At 36.4% G+C, this 18062-nt stretch overlaps 2 protein-coding genes across 2 annotated transcripts in view; one reads left to right on the top strand and one right to left on the bottom strand.

Moving 5' to 3' along the window:
* Nucleotides 1-4271: 4271 nt before the first annotated feature.
* On the bottom strand, nucleotides 4272-5143 carry LOC145051173 (protein FAR1-RELATED SEQUENCE 7-like). The gene is made up of 2 exons (XM_078999295.1): nucleotides 4909-5143; nucleotides 4272-4852 (listed from the first exon to the last, which is right to left on the bottom strand). The coding sequence occupies exons 1-2, from the start codon at nucleotides 5141-5143 to the stop codon at nucleotides 4272-4274; spliced, it is 816 nt and encodes a 271-aa protein (XP_078855421.1).
* A 5659-nt stretch (nucleotides 5144-10802) lies between these two features.
* The window catches only part of LOC145051172 (floral homeotic protein APETALA 2-like), a 33752-nt gene continuing 26492 nt past the window's right edge, over nucleotides 10803-18062 (top strand). Inside the window, exon 1 of the mRNA XM_078999293.1 lies at nucleotides 10803-10894. Coding sequence (XP_078855419.1) covers nucleotides 10803-10894 — 92 coding nt within the window. The remainder of the gene's footprint in view (nucleotides 10895-18062) is intronic.

Genomic DNA, 18062 nt, shown 5'->3' with positions numbered 1-18062 from the left:
GTTCAAAACCATTTTTGGAATTCTAAAAATTAACTAGACACTTGCCAATATAGACAATCTCTCCAAATAATACCTTCAAAATCCTACAAAGGTATCATGAGGAAGTTCTTATGGTTTGGTCCCTTTGAAACATTTCACAACATTTCCTATTTATAGAAGAGGAAACATTCTCTTGTTTACTCTCACCATCGATGTGGGATGAAAACATTGTAATAAAACACTCTTTCTTGTTTATAGAACATTATTTAACTTATTTATAATATTATTGTAAAGAAATTGAAAAGTCATGGGAGTTTCAAATGAATGTGGTGAAAGGAAGTTAAAAAATGGGGTTTCAAATGCATGAGATTCAAGAAAAAATGCTAGATTTATAAGTATGTATGATATACATATATGTTTATTGTATGATTAATTTAGTCGTATGAATTTTATTTTCAATGTTATACGACTATTATTATTAAAATTTTGGTGTTGAAAAATCATTTTAAGTTTGTAAAATCATTTTATTTAAAATTCAGTTTATTTCAGCAGCCTGTAGACGTTAAAAAACAAACAATCTTCTTATTGCAGACTGCAGATGTTTTGTCCACCTCTTCTGCTGCAGAGGCTTGCAGATGTGGTCCGTAGATTGTAGACATTTTGGCTTCAGAAAATCAAACAACACCTTAGAGTACGTGTTAAAATTCATGTAAGTTATAACCAGAATCTCTTGTAGGGAGAGCGTGATAATTGTGTATAGATCTATATTGGGATTGACACCCCACATCTTGCTACTAGCTACAACGGGGCCTACAAGTCTACGGGTGACAAAATGTCATAACAAATTCTAAACGTCTGAAAAACGTTGTAGCAGGTTATCTAGTCGTAGTATGGTTATAGCGACTCACATAGGGAGTTAACAACACTTCAAGTTTACGGGAAATTCTATTTTGAAAAGGGGTTTTATCTATTTAAACATGCATACATCGTTATAAATACAAAACACACATACACGCGGTCTTGGGATTTAAGACTACATAACATTCATTAAGGAAAATAAGGGATTTTTCTTGGGTATACATTACATTTACAAACAAAGGATTTCAAACTCTTCATCCAAAATCTTATGAACTCACCAACTTAGTTGTTGACACTTTTTCAAAATTACTTGTATTCTCAGGGAATCATTGAAACAGGAAATCAACAGCTTTTGAGGATGAGACGTTAAATCGTCAAACATTTCATTTTTGGTCATCATAGTGTAATTGATTTTGAAACATGTAAACTCATACTATGGTGTAACTGTTTCAATTATAATTATGATGGTTGTATTTACTATGAGCACTATTATACTCGTTGTTGTGATAATACACATGAAGTCATTTCCACCCTCGGACGTTTCTGTCATCCTTGGTTTGGGGGTGTGACACTAATACTACTTTTACCTTCACCTAATTAGCAATTATAACTAATAAATAAGCAAAAAAAACCCTAAAGAGTAAATTTGAGGAATATTAAAAAAACATAATATACACAACCATGCTTTTGACTGTTTAAGGAATATTTATTTCTTTATTAGAAAACTAGTTTATAACCCATGGGAACCACGGTTTTAAAACTAATTAAATTTTCATAGTAAAAATCCAAATTATTAATCAATTTTTTTAATTAAATTGTTAATTAAGAGATATTTTTTTTAGTTATATAAAATTATAATCGTTGATTTAAATAAATGCATGACCTCGGGTCGTGCTTCGAACCTCAAAGCCTTCATCTCAAAAGGACAGGCAGAGAGGTCTTCACTCAATCAGCAACTTTAACACGTTACTAAACCCAAATGTGTCATTGCCGATGCTTCATGTCCCCAGACGAGATGACCATAATCCTCAACATTTGTCTCCTTGCTCATAACCGATCATCAAACATTATATCTTGCATAGACCTCGCCTCATAATAGAAACCATAACTGACTATCCGCTTATCCTTAGTTATGAAATTCCATATTGACCTGCATTTGGAAATATTCCCATTATTCCCAAACGATTCTCCCCCACTTGCATCCTGTTACACTCTGTCAGCCTCATAACCATTGGATTTCCGAGCCACCCCACCACCTCTCCATTCTACCATCACCATCTTGAGCTTACAAGAACTAAAATTCCATGATAAAAAAATCTGGGGTACACACCCAAAACTAGGATTAACACTTCGCTACTCTTGCAGAAAACATTACTACGCCTAAAGTACCTTCCCTTGGCACAATTTCACATCCTTAAACAACTTAATCGATGAAAAGGTACGTATAAACCCATTATAGGAAACAAATAGGTAAGACTCCAATGACTACCTTGCTATTGGGCAAAACCCCTGCGAACATGCATCACCCATGCTCTGAAGTTGATAGATCAACATCAGCTCTAACCTTTATAATGACAACGATCGATTCAAATAGCTAACCAACCCTTCAACCGACCTTCAACCTAAATGGAACGAGCTGGACTTTATCTTCGTTATCCCATAAGGGACATCCAGTTACACCGATATCTTTTCCTAAAAGCTTCTGATGCAAAGACCACACGCACATTCCTAAAAGCATGAATCTAACAACAACTCACCCTACACTAGCGCCCTATCCAATCCCTTATGCTTCGTACCCATAGAAGATCATAACCATCTCAAATTCTGATAATCCAATGAACTTACACTGCAAATTCCTCCGACCTATTGCATTGAGACCATCAAAATCAATTCGGTTGCTAATCTTCTAAGCAGAAACAACACGTCTCATCATTATGTCTCTTGCAACGATTCATCCGCCTGATACATGAAACAAATAAAAAAATTGTTAATATAATTATTAGAGTTCTCAACCATGAAAATTAATTTATTATTATTATTACCTTTCTTTTTGAACAACTAGTAGCATAATGACTCAATCCTTGACAATAAGAGAATGTTCGTTTTTGGGGGGCTTCTAAAGAAGACTTGATTCTACTTGCAAGTTTAGGATACCCTTTTGTAGTAGTTGTACCAAGAGGATCACAAACAGATAACTGTGGCATCATATCTACTTGTGAAACTCCCATATAAAAACTTTGAGATGCATTCTCCAAAGACATAGATTTCTTTTGATTTGCTTGATCATCTAAAAGATTTATTAATATTGTATTGAGTTTTTGTATCTCCGAATGGGAGTCCCTTGCTTGTTCAATTAGTTTAGTAAAATTTGAAAGGACACAAAATAATGTGGAGGCAGTAACTCCATTTTCATTATTTATTTCTCCAAGTCCAATACTAACACTACATAGTTTGTACCTAGCATCAAGGGTTCATCACGATAAAATATAGTGACTCGGCAGTTCTTGAACATTCTTCTTCTTCATCACGTATAAGTTATGATTGCATAAAATCTCATTTGTCTCATACATAAAACAAGAACATGTGGCACTGATTTGATTTAAAGAACGAAAGGTAACAATACGCCAATATTTTTTATCCACGTCCATTTTCCCAACTCTATATGTGATTTCTTCTGTAGTTTTTGTTAGAGTCTCGAGAGTCAAATTGGTAATAGCTCCAGTCCATTCTTTTTTGAAAGTATCAAACATATTTCTAGTATAACATTGACCTGATTTTGCTTCTATTGAATGCACTGGGGAAAGAACTGGCCTCGAGTTCATAGTCTTGAAGTATTCATATTCTTCGGTAGCCCTTCGTGACTCAATTGCTTTGTTGTATTGTACAACAAATTCATTCAACATGGTCCTCTAGTTATCAAATCCATCAAAAAATGAATTGATACTGTCACTTCGTCCGGTTGTGGTCATACCAGCAAAGAAAATATCCCTCATGAAGGGTTTAGCCCAATGTATACGTTTGTTATACATGTCACTAATCTAACAATTGCTTTCCAGTTCATACGTAATACACATATCTTCCCATGTTGCTTCAAATTGTTCAATGGTCTCATTATTTACCCATTTTATATGCGTTTCTTGAAAATCACTGTAACGAGAAACATACGGTCGAAGGTACTTAGTTTCATGCTTCCTAATATGCCATGAACGAAAGCGACGTCAAGTATTTGGAAACACTTTTATTTATTGCATTACCCATAGTTTTTTCTTGATCGGTAATAATTGCCTTGAGATACTTGCCAAACATACATTTGAGGAAATATTAAAATAGCCATTCAAATGTCTCTTCCTTTTCGTTTTCAAGCAATGCTCCACCAAAAAGTATGGACTCCCATGATGATTCACCCCAATAAAGGGAGCAAAAGGCATCTTGAATTAGTTACTCATATAAGTGACATCAAACAAAAAAACATCTCTAAATTTTGGATAAGCATTTCTTGATCTACCATCAACCCAAAAGATATTTCTAGGATACCCATCATCAGACAAATCCACGACAAAATATTGGTCACTGTCAACTAATGTTTTATCTTGAAAATGTTTTATAAGTCCATAGAACTCCTTTCCTCTATGTTGTTTTCGATGCTCAAATAAGACATCAACACATTGATTTGAAGTTACATCAGCTACATTTGAGATTTTCATTGTATTAACAACCTTTTTAATCTGAGAAGGTTTCAACCCTGCTTGACCAAATTTCACCATAAGAGATTTACCTTCTATTGAACGGTGGAAATTGCTATGAGATCGACGCTTCATCACCTTCGTAGTTGTCATGGTCAAGTCGTGATTGTGTGTGTCATTAAACGAGTCCACCAACCACTTCCCATCCTCCTGTCTTGTTATTCGAACCTTTTCTAGACATCCGGTTCTAACATCTCTACGACTTTTTTTCTCATTTTCACTTGAAGTATTTTGTCCATCAGTTTGAAACTTTCTTTGTTGCTTACATATATCTTCCGAAAAAGATCATTTGTTTTAGGATTTTTAATTGTGTCATCTCTACGTATACCAAAGCCATGCAAAAAAGAATAATGATTATAAAATGTATAGGCATCATTGGGTGTATCAAAAAACTTTCCCAATATCCTTTCATCATTAACATCATCTTCGTCAAATTCAATGTTCACTCCGAAATCGTTAAGTTCTTCAGATTCATATGTTGCTTCCACAAAATCATGTATGTCAACATTTTCATTTATATACGGTTCTATAGCTTGATCATCTGCTTTGGTTTCAAACATCATGGCATGCACAAAACCACAAGTAAAAGACAATGATAACTTGACCCTATTAATGCTATGCCATTAACTTTTTAGAGATGGCCTAACTTTTTCATTATATCAAAAGCAATAAATTCTACTAAATTTGATCAAACAAAAGCAACATAGATAATAATAGAATCTATAAAATAAAAATTATGTTGATAAACAATCGGAACTAGAAAACATATGCAAAATTAATAGTTGAAACTGAAATCATTGATGAAGTGTGAAAAGTGTTATAGCAAACCAAAGAAAAGTAACATGAACATTCAACTGTGAATTGAAACTTCTTGGGAAGCTGCAGCTACACTTTATCGTGTTGTCTGGGAATCATGATTTCTATGATTTTTACCCTTTGAAATTGTTTTTTTTAACTCTCTGTGAATTGAAATCGTTTTATTTAACTTTCTGTGAATTGAAATCGTTTTTTTCTAACTCTCTGAATTGAAATCGGTATTTTTTTTCTGGGAATTACAATAACTTGAAATTCCGATTTCTTTGAAATCGTTTTTGTGATCGTATGGAAAAAAAATCGTTCAAAATCTCATGGAGTATGGAAGCAGTGCCGATCATGGAACAAAAAGAATTGTGCAATTGAATTCGTCAGTGAATAATTGCCCACGTATTGAAATTGTTTTTTTCATAAAATTAAATCAATCAAAACTACATAGTTTTAATGAATGGCTACCTAATCTTATATACCCTTAAGGGTATATATATATATATATATATATATATATATATATATATATATAACAAGTTTATTGAAATTTATAACAAAATAGATGAATCTCAAAAACAATTATGATTTTTATTTAAAAAAATCAAAATTGTCGAGTTTTTCCGAATTTTTTCTTGTTTTTCTGAGTTGGCAGAGTTGGACTGATTTTCTCTACGTTTTACCGAAATGGAGCTGAGTTTGACCTATTTTGATCGAGTTTGATTGATTTCGAGTATTTTTGGTCGATTCCTAATTAGGCACCTCGACACATGTCTGATTCGGACGCTTAGGCTGGATTTTGCAACATTGGTCATATCCAAAGTTCATGTGATGCGTTGTGATACACATAAAGTCCTGACATAAACACATATTCAGAGTTAACATCCACAATTAAGAATCTTCCATTTGAGGACATTTCAGAAAAATAAAAAATAACTAAGACCGAGAAAAGAAAAATAACTTTCACACCGTAACAAAGAAATCTGTAATGAATCCTAAAAAAGAAATCACTAGCACACCCTAACGTAAGTATGAATAAATCAAGTGTAACAAACAACAGAATACAAACCTCAAAGTAGTGGTGGAATCCTAGACTACTCTCTTTTGCTTTGATGAATCAGGAAGAAAATGGCGAATGAATTAAAGACGATGGGGGAAAGAAAATCGTATAAGTTTTAGGGTTAAAAAGGTGACGTGGCTATTTTAGTTTGTGAAATTTGTGACTCAGTCACACAGAGTGCAGTTAGTGCACAGAGGACAGGAAACCGCTTATACATGGTTAAAACCAATGAACCATAGTCAACAGTAAAATAAAACCATACAAATAGTTTGAGGATTAATGCGATACAAATAAATATCTAACAACTAAAAGAAAATAAGGTTCTCATTTTAAGATATTTTTCCTTAATTCCGAAAAGGCGAAAACCATCGATACACATCAAGTTTGTTGGTGTGCCCGTCAACCTTTAAATAGGGATATCAAAAAGTCCCTTCGTACCCATTCCTGTGAAGCCCCGATCCCGTATGAGGGTTTAAAAAGGGGCGGGGACGGAGGCATGGTGATAACCGGATCTCAGATCTATTTTTGAAGAATAACTAGCTCCTTGAAGCTGGTCAAATAGATCGTCAATCCGAGGAAGTGTGTATCGGTTTTTGACAGTGAGCTTGTTTAATTCTCTATAGTCGATGCACATTCTGAAGAATCCGTCCTTTTTTTTGACAAACAAGAACGGAGCTCCCCAAAGTAAGAAACTTGGTCGGATGAATCCTTTTCTCAACAGCTCGCTTAGTTGGTTGGATAACTCTTGCATTTCGGCGGGAGCTAACCTATAAGGTGATTTGGCAATTGATGTGGCTCCTGGTATTAGGTTAATTTGGAATTCGGCCTGTCTTTCTGGGGGTATTCCCGGAAGATCTTCTGGAAATACATCCGGGAAGTCACATGCCACTGGAATGTCTTGAATGTTTGCTTCTTCTTTGGTCTTATCCACAACATGAGCGAGGAATGCGTAGTTCTTCTTGTGTAGGCACTTTTATGCCTTGATGCACAAGATAAGGCGAAGATTGGCGCCAGGTTTATCACCATAGATTATTAGGGTTTCGTGATTGGGGAGATGAAGGCGAACGACCTTCTCGCGACACATAATATCAACATGGTGGGGGCTTAACCAATCCATGCCGATTATCACATCAAAACTCCTAATATTTACTGGTATCAAATCTATCTGAAAAGAGTGATTGTTTAGTGTTAATGTGCACCCTACATAGACATATTTGGTTGTTTCAGTTTTCCCGTTAACCATTTCCACCGTGAAGGCTTCGTTGAGCTTCTGGGTTGTTGATTTAGTAAGTGTTTGAATTTATTACTAACGAAGCTTCAATCCGCCCCAATATCGAATAAGATGCATGCGTATGTGTTGTTAAGCAGGAACGTAGCAGTAACAACTGTTGGGTCCTGAACTGCTTCACTTTGACACAATGTCAATACCCTTCTTGATGTTCCTATCCCCTGGTTGTTTGCTTTGGGGCAGTCGCACTTGAAATGACCGGTTCTTCCACACTCATAGCAGGTGTAACTAGCCCCAACATTGTTGTTGTTACTGTTGTTGCGATTGTTGTTGTTATGGTTGTGGTTCGACTATTGGTTCTGTTGAGGCTGAGTTCTACAGTATCTTGCAGTGTGACCCTTTCGGTTGCAACTTGTGCAATGCATCTCCCTGCATTCTCCGTGATGGTGAAATTGCATTTGATGCACTTCGGTAGTGTTCCTGAGTATTGTTTGGGAGCATTTGGTGTGGATGAGGTTGGAGCATGTGGTGTTGTGGTAGCTTGAGTAGCAGCATGGACAACCACCGTTTGTTGCTTCTTTGATGACTCTGAGTTTTGTCACCCCTTTCTCTTGTTTTTCTTACCCTTCTTGTTATCACCTTCCTTTTTAACTTCCGCCTCCCCTGCTTTGGCACCCTTTTTGTTGTCATGGTCGTATAGTTTCTTGGCTAGTCTTTTTGCACTGTCATACGTGGCCGGGTTTGCTGCTATCACATTCCCTTGAATTGGTGCGGTCAATCCCTAGATAAATCTTTCAATCTTCTTCCCTTCAGATGTGATCATTCCTAGACACAAGAGAGACAGCTCACTAAACCTTGATATGTAAGCATCGATGTCAGAGTTTTGAACTCTGAGGTTCCACATCTCTTGCTCCATTTTCTGAATTTCTCCCCTTGGACAGTACTCGGCCAACAACATTTCCTTAAGCTCTTCCCATGGCATAACGTTCACCACCGAGAGTGTCATGACCTCCACGTGACCATTCCACCAAGAGAGAACTTGATCAACGAATGTGCAGGCCGCAAACTTGACCTTGCACTCCTCCGGAGATCCGCAGATCTCAAACACTGATTCCACCTTTTCTATCCATCTTTTCAGGGTTATTATGCCTCTCGTCTCGTTGAAGGCTTGAGGCTTGGCGTTTATGAAGTCTTTGTAGGTACAAGTTCTTGTGGGTCCGTGATTTGTTCACTGATTTGTGCTTCCGGTTCCTTGTTTGTTACCTCCACCGTTGTTTTTGTTGTGAATATGTGCCAGTGCTGCAGTGACCGCATCTGAAACTGCCGCTTGGAATGCGGCTGAGTTTATTTCTAGTGGCGTCGGTGTCGTGTTGTTTCCGCGGTTTGGTCTTTGAGGCATCTTTCTGTCATGGAACGGAAAGATGTTGAGTATCCAATGTATCTTGTTTCACGATTTCTCGATTATAGCACAGTGTTAGTGATTCGGTTGTGTATAAGTGAGTGAATGCATACAATCAACATGTAGTAAAAGTAATAGAACACATAGCAGAACACAACATCATGATAAAATATATAGCCGTTTTCATTAATGAATATCTTTTGAGTACATGAAAATTTGCCTACATAAGGCATACAATACATACAGTGAAATACAATTCGACAGAGTAACGACTCCATGAGTAGTGTAGTCACTTAATCATGTAGTCGATATACATAGGGTAGTACATAAAAGAAAACCATAATGGTGGTACGTGAATGGGTACTAGTTGCAACGGGATGGGTCTGGTGGTGCTGACGAAGAGGTAGATGCGCCCTAAAGTCTAGCCAGGTGTTGCTCGGTGGCCCGCACTCGGGCTTCCATTGCTGTCTGGCGCGCATGGTAGTCCCTGACTACCTCATGTGTCATCCTCTTTGCGCACTCAACTGCGGATCTCATGGCGACCATCTGACCAGCGGTTGCCTGCGCCTGCTCGCCGATATCGTGTGTCCTCCTTACTATCACAGGCAAGGCTCGGTCGGCGGGTCCACCGTGACTCAATTCATAGTAGTCCCAGTTCATACCAAATGGGGGCCGCACCCCTTGCTAGCGGCTCCATCTCCAGATTTCGTATGCCCATGGGAGCATAGGGCCATTGGGGCCCATCCTGTATGGGGGCACCCTGGCCATGTACGGTGGATTGATGACTTCGGACCCCGTGTCCAAGTCATCTGCGTCGCTGCCCTCTGCTTCCTCTTTGTCTAAGTCGGGTACCGGTTCTGCCGGTCCCTCCATAGGCTCCTCTTCATGCTCTTCTTCTGGTTTTTCCTCGCGTTCTTCCTCGGGTTCTAACCATCCGCCATTTCCCTGATTGGGAAAATAGGGATCTCCAGGGTGATGAATTCTGGCCATTGTGTATGCATGAGGGGGTGAGAGACGTTGTAAAAAGAGTATGCATATAGTATTTCCAAAAATACTCCTATGGTATTTTTATTATGTAAGTTTGAGTTCCTTAGAAGTTTTGGATACGAGGTAAGCTTCTAGATCCATTTCCCGTCATGATTACTCCCAAACACATGGTCATATTTTGAATAAATATAGTTGATCAGGCTATATTTATCCCTAGTATGACTACATAATTGTTCGGGTTTAATCACAATGTTCAATTTCCTCCAGAGACTTTTGGTGTTATAGTTTTTAATGTATACCTAGGTATCATTTTATTCAGAGTGTTTTAGTCCTATTGCATTTATAGTTGCATATAAAGTATGATTAGATATGCCAGTTCACTATAAACAATGCTCTGATACCAATCTGTCACACCCCCGAACCAGACGGCGGAAACGTCCGGGGGCTTGGGCGTGACTTCATCTTGTAATATCATCACAATGTATACAATTGAAACAAGATACAACACCATCATCATACATATCAAAATACAACCATCATTGTCTACATCACGTATAGTATCATAGGTTACGTGCTAAAATATTCAATGTATGATGATAACAAAATACGACAAATTCCACATGTTCTTGTAGACCTTTCCGTTTAACGATTCCCTGAGAATATAAGTTACTTTGAAAATGTCAACATATATAATGTTGGTGAGTTCATAAGCATGTTTAAATGAAAAGTTTTGTATTGTTCGTAAAAATGCCAGAAAATCCGCTATTTTCTGAAAAACGGTTTGAAAGTGATGTGTCAAGATCAAGTACTAATGCATGTGTGTTTTCTGTTTTTGGAATGTAATAAAAATGTAATCCGGAAAAAGATCATGTATTTTCTGTTGTAAGTAGAAGGTATTGTTTACTGTATATTTCCCCAGAAAATCCGATATTTTCTGTTTACAAAAGTGTCACGGTCTCAAACCCTAAGACCTAATATCAGTGTATGTATGTTTTCATATCGACAAGATTTTATATATATTCCGTAAAATTATGATGCAATTAATCTCCATGTGAGTCATTTTAACCATACTTGATTATGACGAATTCGCCTGTCGTGGCATTTTCAGGCGCCGACTTGTTTAAGGTAAGGTTTGTCACCCTAGACTGACATAGTCTAACTGTAGCGAACAGCTCAGGTGTGGGGTGTCACCCCGTATAGATCTATACACAAACTCTCGCTCTCCCTTCAAGAGACTCTAGTTATAACCACAGGCTACGATCGTACACTCGAGAGGTGTCAACCGACATGTCTCACTAGATCCTTAACTGAGTTTACGCGAATATTGTATTATGTTATGTATAATGTTTCCATGTACGTTTTATGTTTGAAAAGTCCAACGAATATGTATGTGAATGTACGAGGCCCAATAGACATGTAGAAGGACCACTAAGGCCCAATAAACATGTAATGTATAGTCTAGACCCAATAAGCATGTAAATGGACCACTAAGGCCTAATAAACATGTAATGTATAATCTAGGCCCAATACACATGTAAATGGACCACTAAGGCCCAATAAACATGTAATGTATAGTCCAAGCCCAATAAGCATGTAAATGGACCACTAAGGCCCAATAAACATGTAATGTATAATCCAGGCCCAATAAGCATGTAAATGGACCACTAAGGCCTAATAAACATGTAATCGGTGTATTTAGTTCGGTTGTTATTACATTGTTTGTTTTAACTCGATTGTTTTCTAAAATCACATAATAAGCCCACTTTTTGTAATGATAACATTTTTGGGCCATTAAGCCAAAAATTTACAATTTAGGTAGCTTTTTGATAAAATTGACACTTTAGGTCTCTTAAGACCAAAAATTTACATTTATGGGCTTATTTCAAATAAAATGACATTTTTAGCCCACTTTTGTTAAAAATAACATTTTCGGCCCAATATCATGAAAATTGACATCTTCGGCCCATTTATATAAAAATTGACATTTTTGGCCCAATTATATGAAATTTTACATTTTCGGCCCAATTTAATAAAATTAGCATTTTTAGCCCTTTTTAACTGAAAAACAACATCTTTGGCTCAAATTTGTTTAAAATGACAATTTAATCCACAAAAGTCATAATCTTTCCAATTTTGGCCCATAAAACTGTGAAGGCCCAATTTAAGTCCATTTTCTGAAAAATTTACTCTTTTGGCTCTTTTTAAAACCATAATATCATAAAAACCCATTTTTATACAAAAAATGACTCTTTGGTCCTTGAAAAACCGTAAGTATCATCAAAGCTTCATCTTTTTGTTTATTTGTCAAAAATGGTCCCTTTACAAGATTTTGTTTAGTTTTTCAACATCCTTAACATGTTTAACACTTTCATCCTTATGGTAAGTTGCATAAAGTGTTTTAGTTTACAAATATTGTCAAGACTTGATAGAGTTTTCGAGATCTATGAAGTTTCTTCACATAATCACAACATATAATTTAGAAAACACATATAAACATGCACAAATACATAAATCTATCACATAAGAAACTTGTATCCTCCCCCAAAACATAGTAAAACCAAAAAACAAGGGGTATAAACTCACTTTGGGTTGTTGTTCTCGGTTTGATGAAGAGTTTGATGAAGCTTTCCAGCCCTATGAGCTTCCTTGAGGAGGTTTTCGAAATCTATGAAGTTCAAGAGTATAGATCATGAAATGATGTGGGTTAAGAAGAGATTTTTGATTTAATCTTGAAGTTAGACCATAGGTTTAAGCAAAGACTTACCAAGAGTGGTGAACTTGATGAAAAACCTCTTGAAAACACACACCGAAGTCACGAAAATCGCAAGGGAGATGAGGGAATTTTCCTTTAGCTTGAGAAGAATTATGAGAGAGTTTGAAAGTGAAAATGTATGTGTTTGTGGGTGCTCTCGGCCGAGTATTAAGAAGAGAGGGGAGGGAGTTAATTTTGGTTATTACATGATGGATAAAGAAATCATAGCCTAGATTACCACTAAACAATAATTAGGTGTCAAGCTTGTAATTTACTTGATTTCTTCATTTTTTTACCAATATGTATGTATGTATATATATATATATATATATATATATATATATATATATATATATGTGTGTGTGTGTGTGTGTGGGGGGGGGGGGGCGAGATTTTTGGAGAAAGGAAAAGTTTTGGGCCCTACTTGCTTGATTTTGATATCATGAGGCCCAAATGGATGGTTCTCAGGCTATTGGGCTCTCATTGGTGTTCACGGCCCAATAGAAGCACAATAATGTAGTTTACGACCCATTAGGGCTATTGAAACTAGTTATGGCCCATCATGGCCCATTAGAAAATAAGATGGATTATTCTAAGCCCATATGACCCAAAATACCTGTCACACCCCCAAACCAAGGATGGCGGAAACGTCCGGGGGTGGAGGATTTCATGTGTAGTATCATGACAGCATTTGCAATAGTGATCAAAGTAAACACGACCAACATAAACATAATTGAAAAAGTTACACCATAGTATAAGTTTACATGTTTCCAAATCAATTACATTATGTTGACAGAAAATGAAATGTTTGACGCCTTAACGTCCCATCCTCAAAAGCACTTGATTACCTGTTTATTGATTTCCTGAGAATACAAGTAGTTTTGAAAGAGTTTCAACAATTAAGTTGGTGTGTTCATAAGAGTTTTATTTTGAAAATAAACTATTTTCCTTGTAAAAGTGATAAAGTTATCCCAGAAAATCCGATATTTTCCTTAAAGAGTGAATTTGTAAGTTTCTATATTATAAAATAGTGAATCCAAGAATTTCCTATAGTTTCCTTCTATAATATCTAAGTGTATATAAGTTATATAAAATTAAAGTTAAATAGACCGTCGAATGTAATGGGTCTGCCCTAGGCCCACAACCAAACAAGGAACAGGAAATAAAGCGGACCCACCAATTCTAAGTCGATCACGACTAAATTCTATATAACTCTAGCATATACACTTAGTAATTATGGCTGAAAACTAACAATTCTAGATAGAATGTAGTCTTAAAAACCAAAGACCGAAACTATGCCTATCATAGTTCATCAAGTAGTGGTAGTGGTAGTGAACCTAAACTATACATATCATAGTTCATCAAATAGTGTAGTGGTAGTGAGTATGAACTGTGCATATTATAGTTTATCAAATAGTGGTGGTGGTAGTGAACATAAACTATACATATCATAGTTCATCAAATAGTGGTAGTGATAGTGAACATGAACTATGCATATTATAGTTTATTAAATAGTGGTGGTGGTAGTGAACATAAACTATAGATATCATAGTTCATCAAATAGTGGTAGTGATAGTGAACATGAACTATGCATATTATAGTTTATCAAATAGTGGTGGTGGTAGTGAACATAAACTATACATATCATAGTTCATCAAATAGTGGTAGTGGTAGTGAACATGAACTATGCATATTATAGTTTATCAAAAACGTTTGTATGAAATGAAAAATCCTTTTTGTAGTGAGTATGTAATGTAAATGAAACATAAACTATACCTATTATAGTTTATCTTAGTGTTTGTAACACATATGCACCTAACTATACCTATTAGACTTTAGCATATCTATTTGTGGTGTATAATAGGCTTAACTATACATATTACAATTTATTAATATTGTTTGTAGTGGTAGTAACCCCTTGCGTATGATTCGTACCTTTAAACTAGGGTAGATAATAAGTATTATCAACAACATGTGTATATATAATAACACACACCTTGCTCAGCAAGCTACAAGGTGCAAATGAATTTGTTAACCCTTTTCTAGTTTCAACCTTTTTGTTCCTGTTCTTACAAAAATCATAGAAAGATCATTTGAAGTCGAAATCAGAATCCGTAAATTCTGAGAGTTTGGAAAATGTTTCTAGTTTGTTCCTAATTTTTATTATGATTTTTAAATACCTTTAACTTGTGTAAAAATATCCATATTTGCTCTTTAAATGATAGGCAGTTTTGTGAAAATCACCATGAATTGTAGAAAAATCGTATGGAGATGTGCAAGTAGTCATTTTAAAGGTATGAACCTGAACTATTTGCACCTAACACAGTTTTGAAAACTAAAATGTTTAAGTTGACCAAAACAGTCCATGAATAGAGTTAAACGTTTCTGATGAAAGTTGTTGGAAGAGTCTAGTTGTGTTCTTGGTGTTTTAACTTGTATTCCCCCCCCCCCCCCTTAAAACTTAAAAAAAACGTGAAAAGATAGGGGTATGAACCCACCTTGTGTGATTTCAATGGATGAATGTTGAAGAAAGGAAGTGTTCGACTCAAGAACACTTAGAAGATTTCTTGAAGATTCGAAGATCTAACACAAATATGGTGGTGTTTGTGTAAGAAATCTATGATTGAAGTAGAAAGAAGTGAAATGATCATATGGAGGGTAATAAAACTTACCAAAAGTTGATGAAGAACTTTAAAATCAGCCTTGAGATCTCGAGATTTAGAGAGAGAAGTGAGAGAGAATGGAGTTTGTTCTTTGGTGGAAAATGAGAGAAATGTGAGGAGAGATAAGAGTTTTCCAGCCTTTTGTTCAAGAGTATGGCTGGAAAAATGGTGGGAAAAGGACAATGATTGACTAGGTATGGGTGAATAGTGACTGAGAATAGTGAAGGAGTGGGTATGGGAGGTAACTTGTGTCCTTACCCAAAGGATAAGTCAACACTCCACCTAAATATCTCACCAAATAGATTTTATTCTTAGGTAGGGATTTCCCCCAAAAATATGATTAAAAATGAATATTTAGGGTCTCCTATATTAAATTACGAGTTTTGGTGAAAATGCCGCATTAAAATCACGAAAAACGGGCTTAAAACGAAGATTGGGTCAAAAACCGAGAAGGAAATGGGAAAATCCGAAATTGAGCCGAAGTTGCGAAGGTTCGGTCTTAGGAGCATAGAACCGAAGGTAGGGTTCGGTTGTGTATTGGAACCGAGAGATCTCGCAGGCAACTCATCAGAAGGGACCGAAGGTGAATCTTGAAGCGAAGGTGAAGTTCGGTCCAGGAGGCTTCTTAGGGTTTCGGTTCCTAAGAGAGTTCGACTCCTTAAGAGGGTTCGACTCCTTAAAGCTGTTTTTCACGTAAACTTCCGTTTTCGAGCGGTTTTTGACTAAATTATAGGTCGGGATGCCCTGAGTGATTATAAAGAAGTTGAGAGAGATTTGGGAGAGATTTCACACACTTGAAGAGATTTCTCATACAAAGAGAGATTTGGGAGAGATTTCACACATTTGGAGAGATTTCTCATACAAAGAGAGATTTGGGAGAGATTTCACACACTTGGAGAGATTTCTCATATAGAGAAAGAGATTTGGGACAGATTTCACACACTTGGAGAGATTTCTCATACAGAGAGATATTTGGGAGAGATTTCACACACTTGGAGAGATTTCTCATATAGAGAGAGAGATTTGGGAGAGATTTCACACACTTGGAGAGATTTCTCATAGAGAGAGAGAGATTTAAGAGCGATTTTAAATAGAGAGAGAGATAGAGTGAAATAGATTGGGAGAGGCTTCTTTTGTGACCTTTCTGAGTGTTTGGCTTCGCAACGCAAGGTCCGTAAACCCCGTTAAGCCATGTTTAAGGATCTTACACACCTCCGATGGGTATGCAATAGTGTTTTATCGTTTTGTTACCTCACTTACCTCGATTAGGGTTACAGAAATCTAAAGATACGAACTTTCCAAGTGATGGTTTATTATTAAAATGGTGAGTTGTACAGTAAATACATAACGTAAACCCTAGTATACAAGGGTTAGTTGAGTTGACCGGTTTGACTTGTTGACTTTGATTTAACTAGCATTTGACGGTTGTCACAATACCCTAATTGCATGGATGTGGGTCCACTTAGAGCCCAAATAGGGTTCCTAAGCCCAAAGTAGTCAAATTGAAAGTTTATTGGTCCATTAGGCCCAAGAAGAGGATCCTAGTCCATATTAACTTGAACCGGGATTTCTAGGGTTTTCAACCCATAGTTGACTATATGAAACGTATTGTTAGGTTATGGGCTTCTTGAGTGAGCTTCGATTCAAATGGATGAATTGGATTAAGCGTTGATTATGATATTCACTTAGGGTACATGCATTACAATAGATGATGCTTACATGAGAATAGAATTTCCTAGCTAAAAATGCTAGTTGTGACAGCCAACTCTTCATAGTTCTTACGATAATATTCAGTAATCGATTGATGAACGTAGTCCCAATCATATAATATAAAACCCAAAAGAAATCCATATTTCTCAACTCAACTCAGTCACTCACTGACGTCTCACGATTGATTATCAATCAACATTTGCTTAACCAAGTTTACTCCATTTAATCACTAGCGATTTCCCAACTATATCGTCGCTAGTTGAAGGTAATTTGTTCCAATTTTGGCTTTCTTCTCGTTAGTAATTTCTGAAAATTTCATCAGTCGTATGTTTGTTTCTTGTTTTCGATCAGAAATCTAGGGCTTAGATTGTTGAAACTTTCACAATTTGTTTTGTGATTTTGGGCTTGATACTTCATGTAGGCAAGCTTGGGGAGGTTGAAGAGGTGGTTCTCACCACCAACTGCAAGGCTCCAAGAACGATTCGGTAAATTCTTTCCATATATTTAATCGTCCATATTTTTCTTCAAAATTCAATTTGTGTGCATTTGTGACTATTTTGGACTCTTACCCAACCCGGGTACCACACGTCACCTCCTCCTCCTTAGTAGGTTGTTCCGCTCTCTCCAAGCATCGGAGACGATGATTATATTCAAGCTTTGTGAGGGGTAGAGTTATACATTAGGATCATCTCCATGCATTTTCATTTTCATGCATTATTAGGATCATCTCCATTCATTTTCATTTTTATGCATTTGAAAAAATATATATATACGAAACGACCGGATCGTTACTAGAAGTGTAGAATCAGCTGTCATAACTAGGGGACTCAAAACACCGTAATTCTAGACCCCGACCTTAGATAATAATAAAAAATAGCATGC

Source organism: Lactuca serriola, chromosome 5 (genome assembly GCF_051521515.1).
Source record: "Lactuca serriola cultivar US96UC23 chromosome 5, Lser_US96UC23_V15, whole genome shotgun sequence".
Classification (NCBI taxonomy): domain Eukaryota; kingdom Viridiplantae; phylum Streptophyta; class Magnoliopsida; order Asterales; family Asteraceae; genus Lactuca; species Lactuca serriola.
This window is presented reverse-complemented; position numbering and strand designations above follow the sequence as displayed.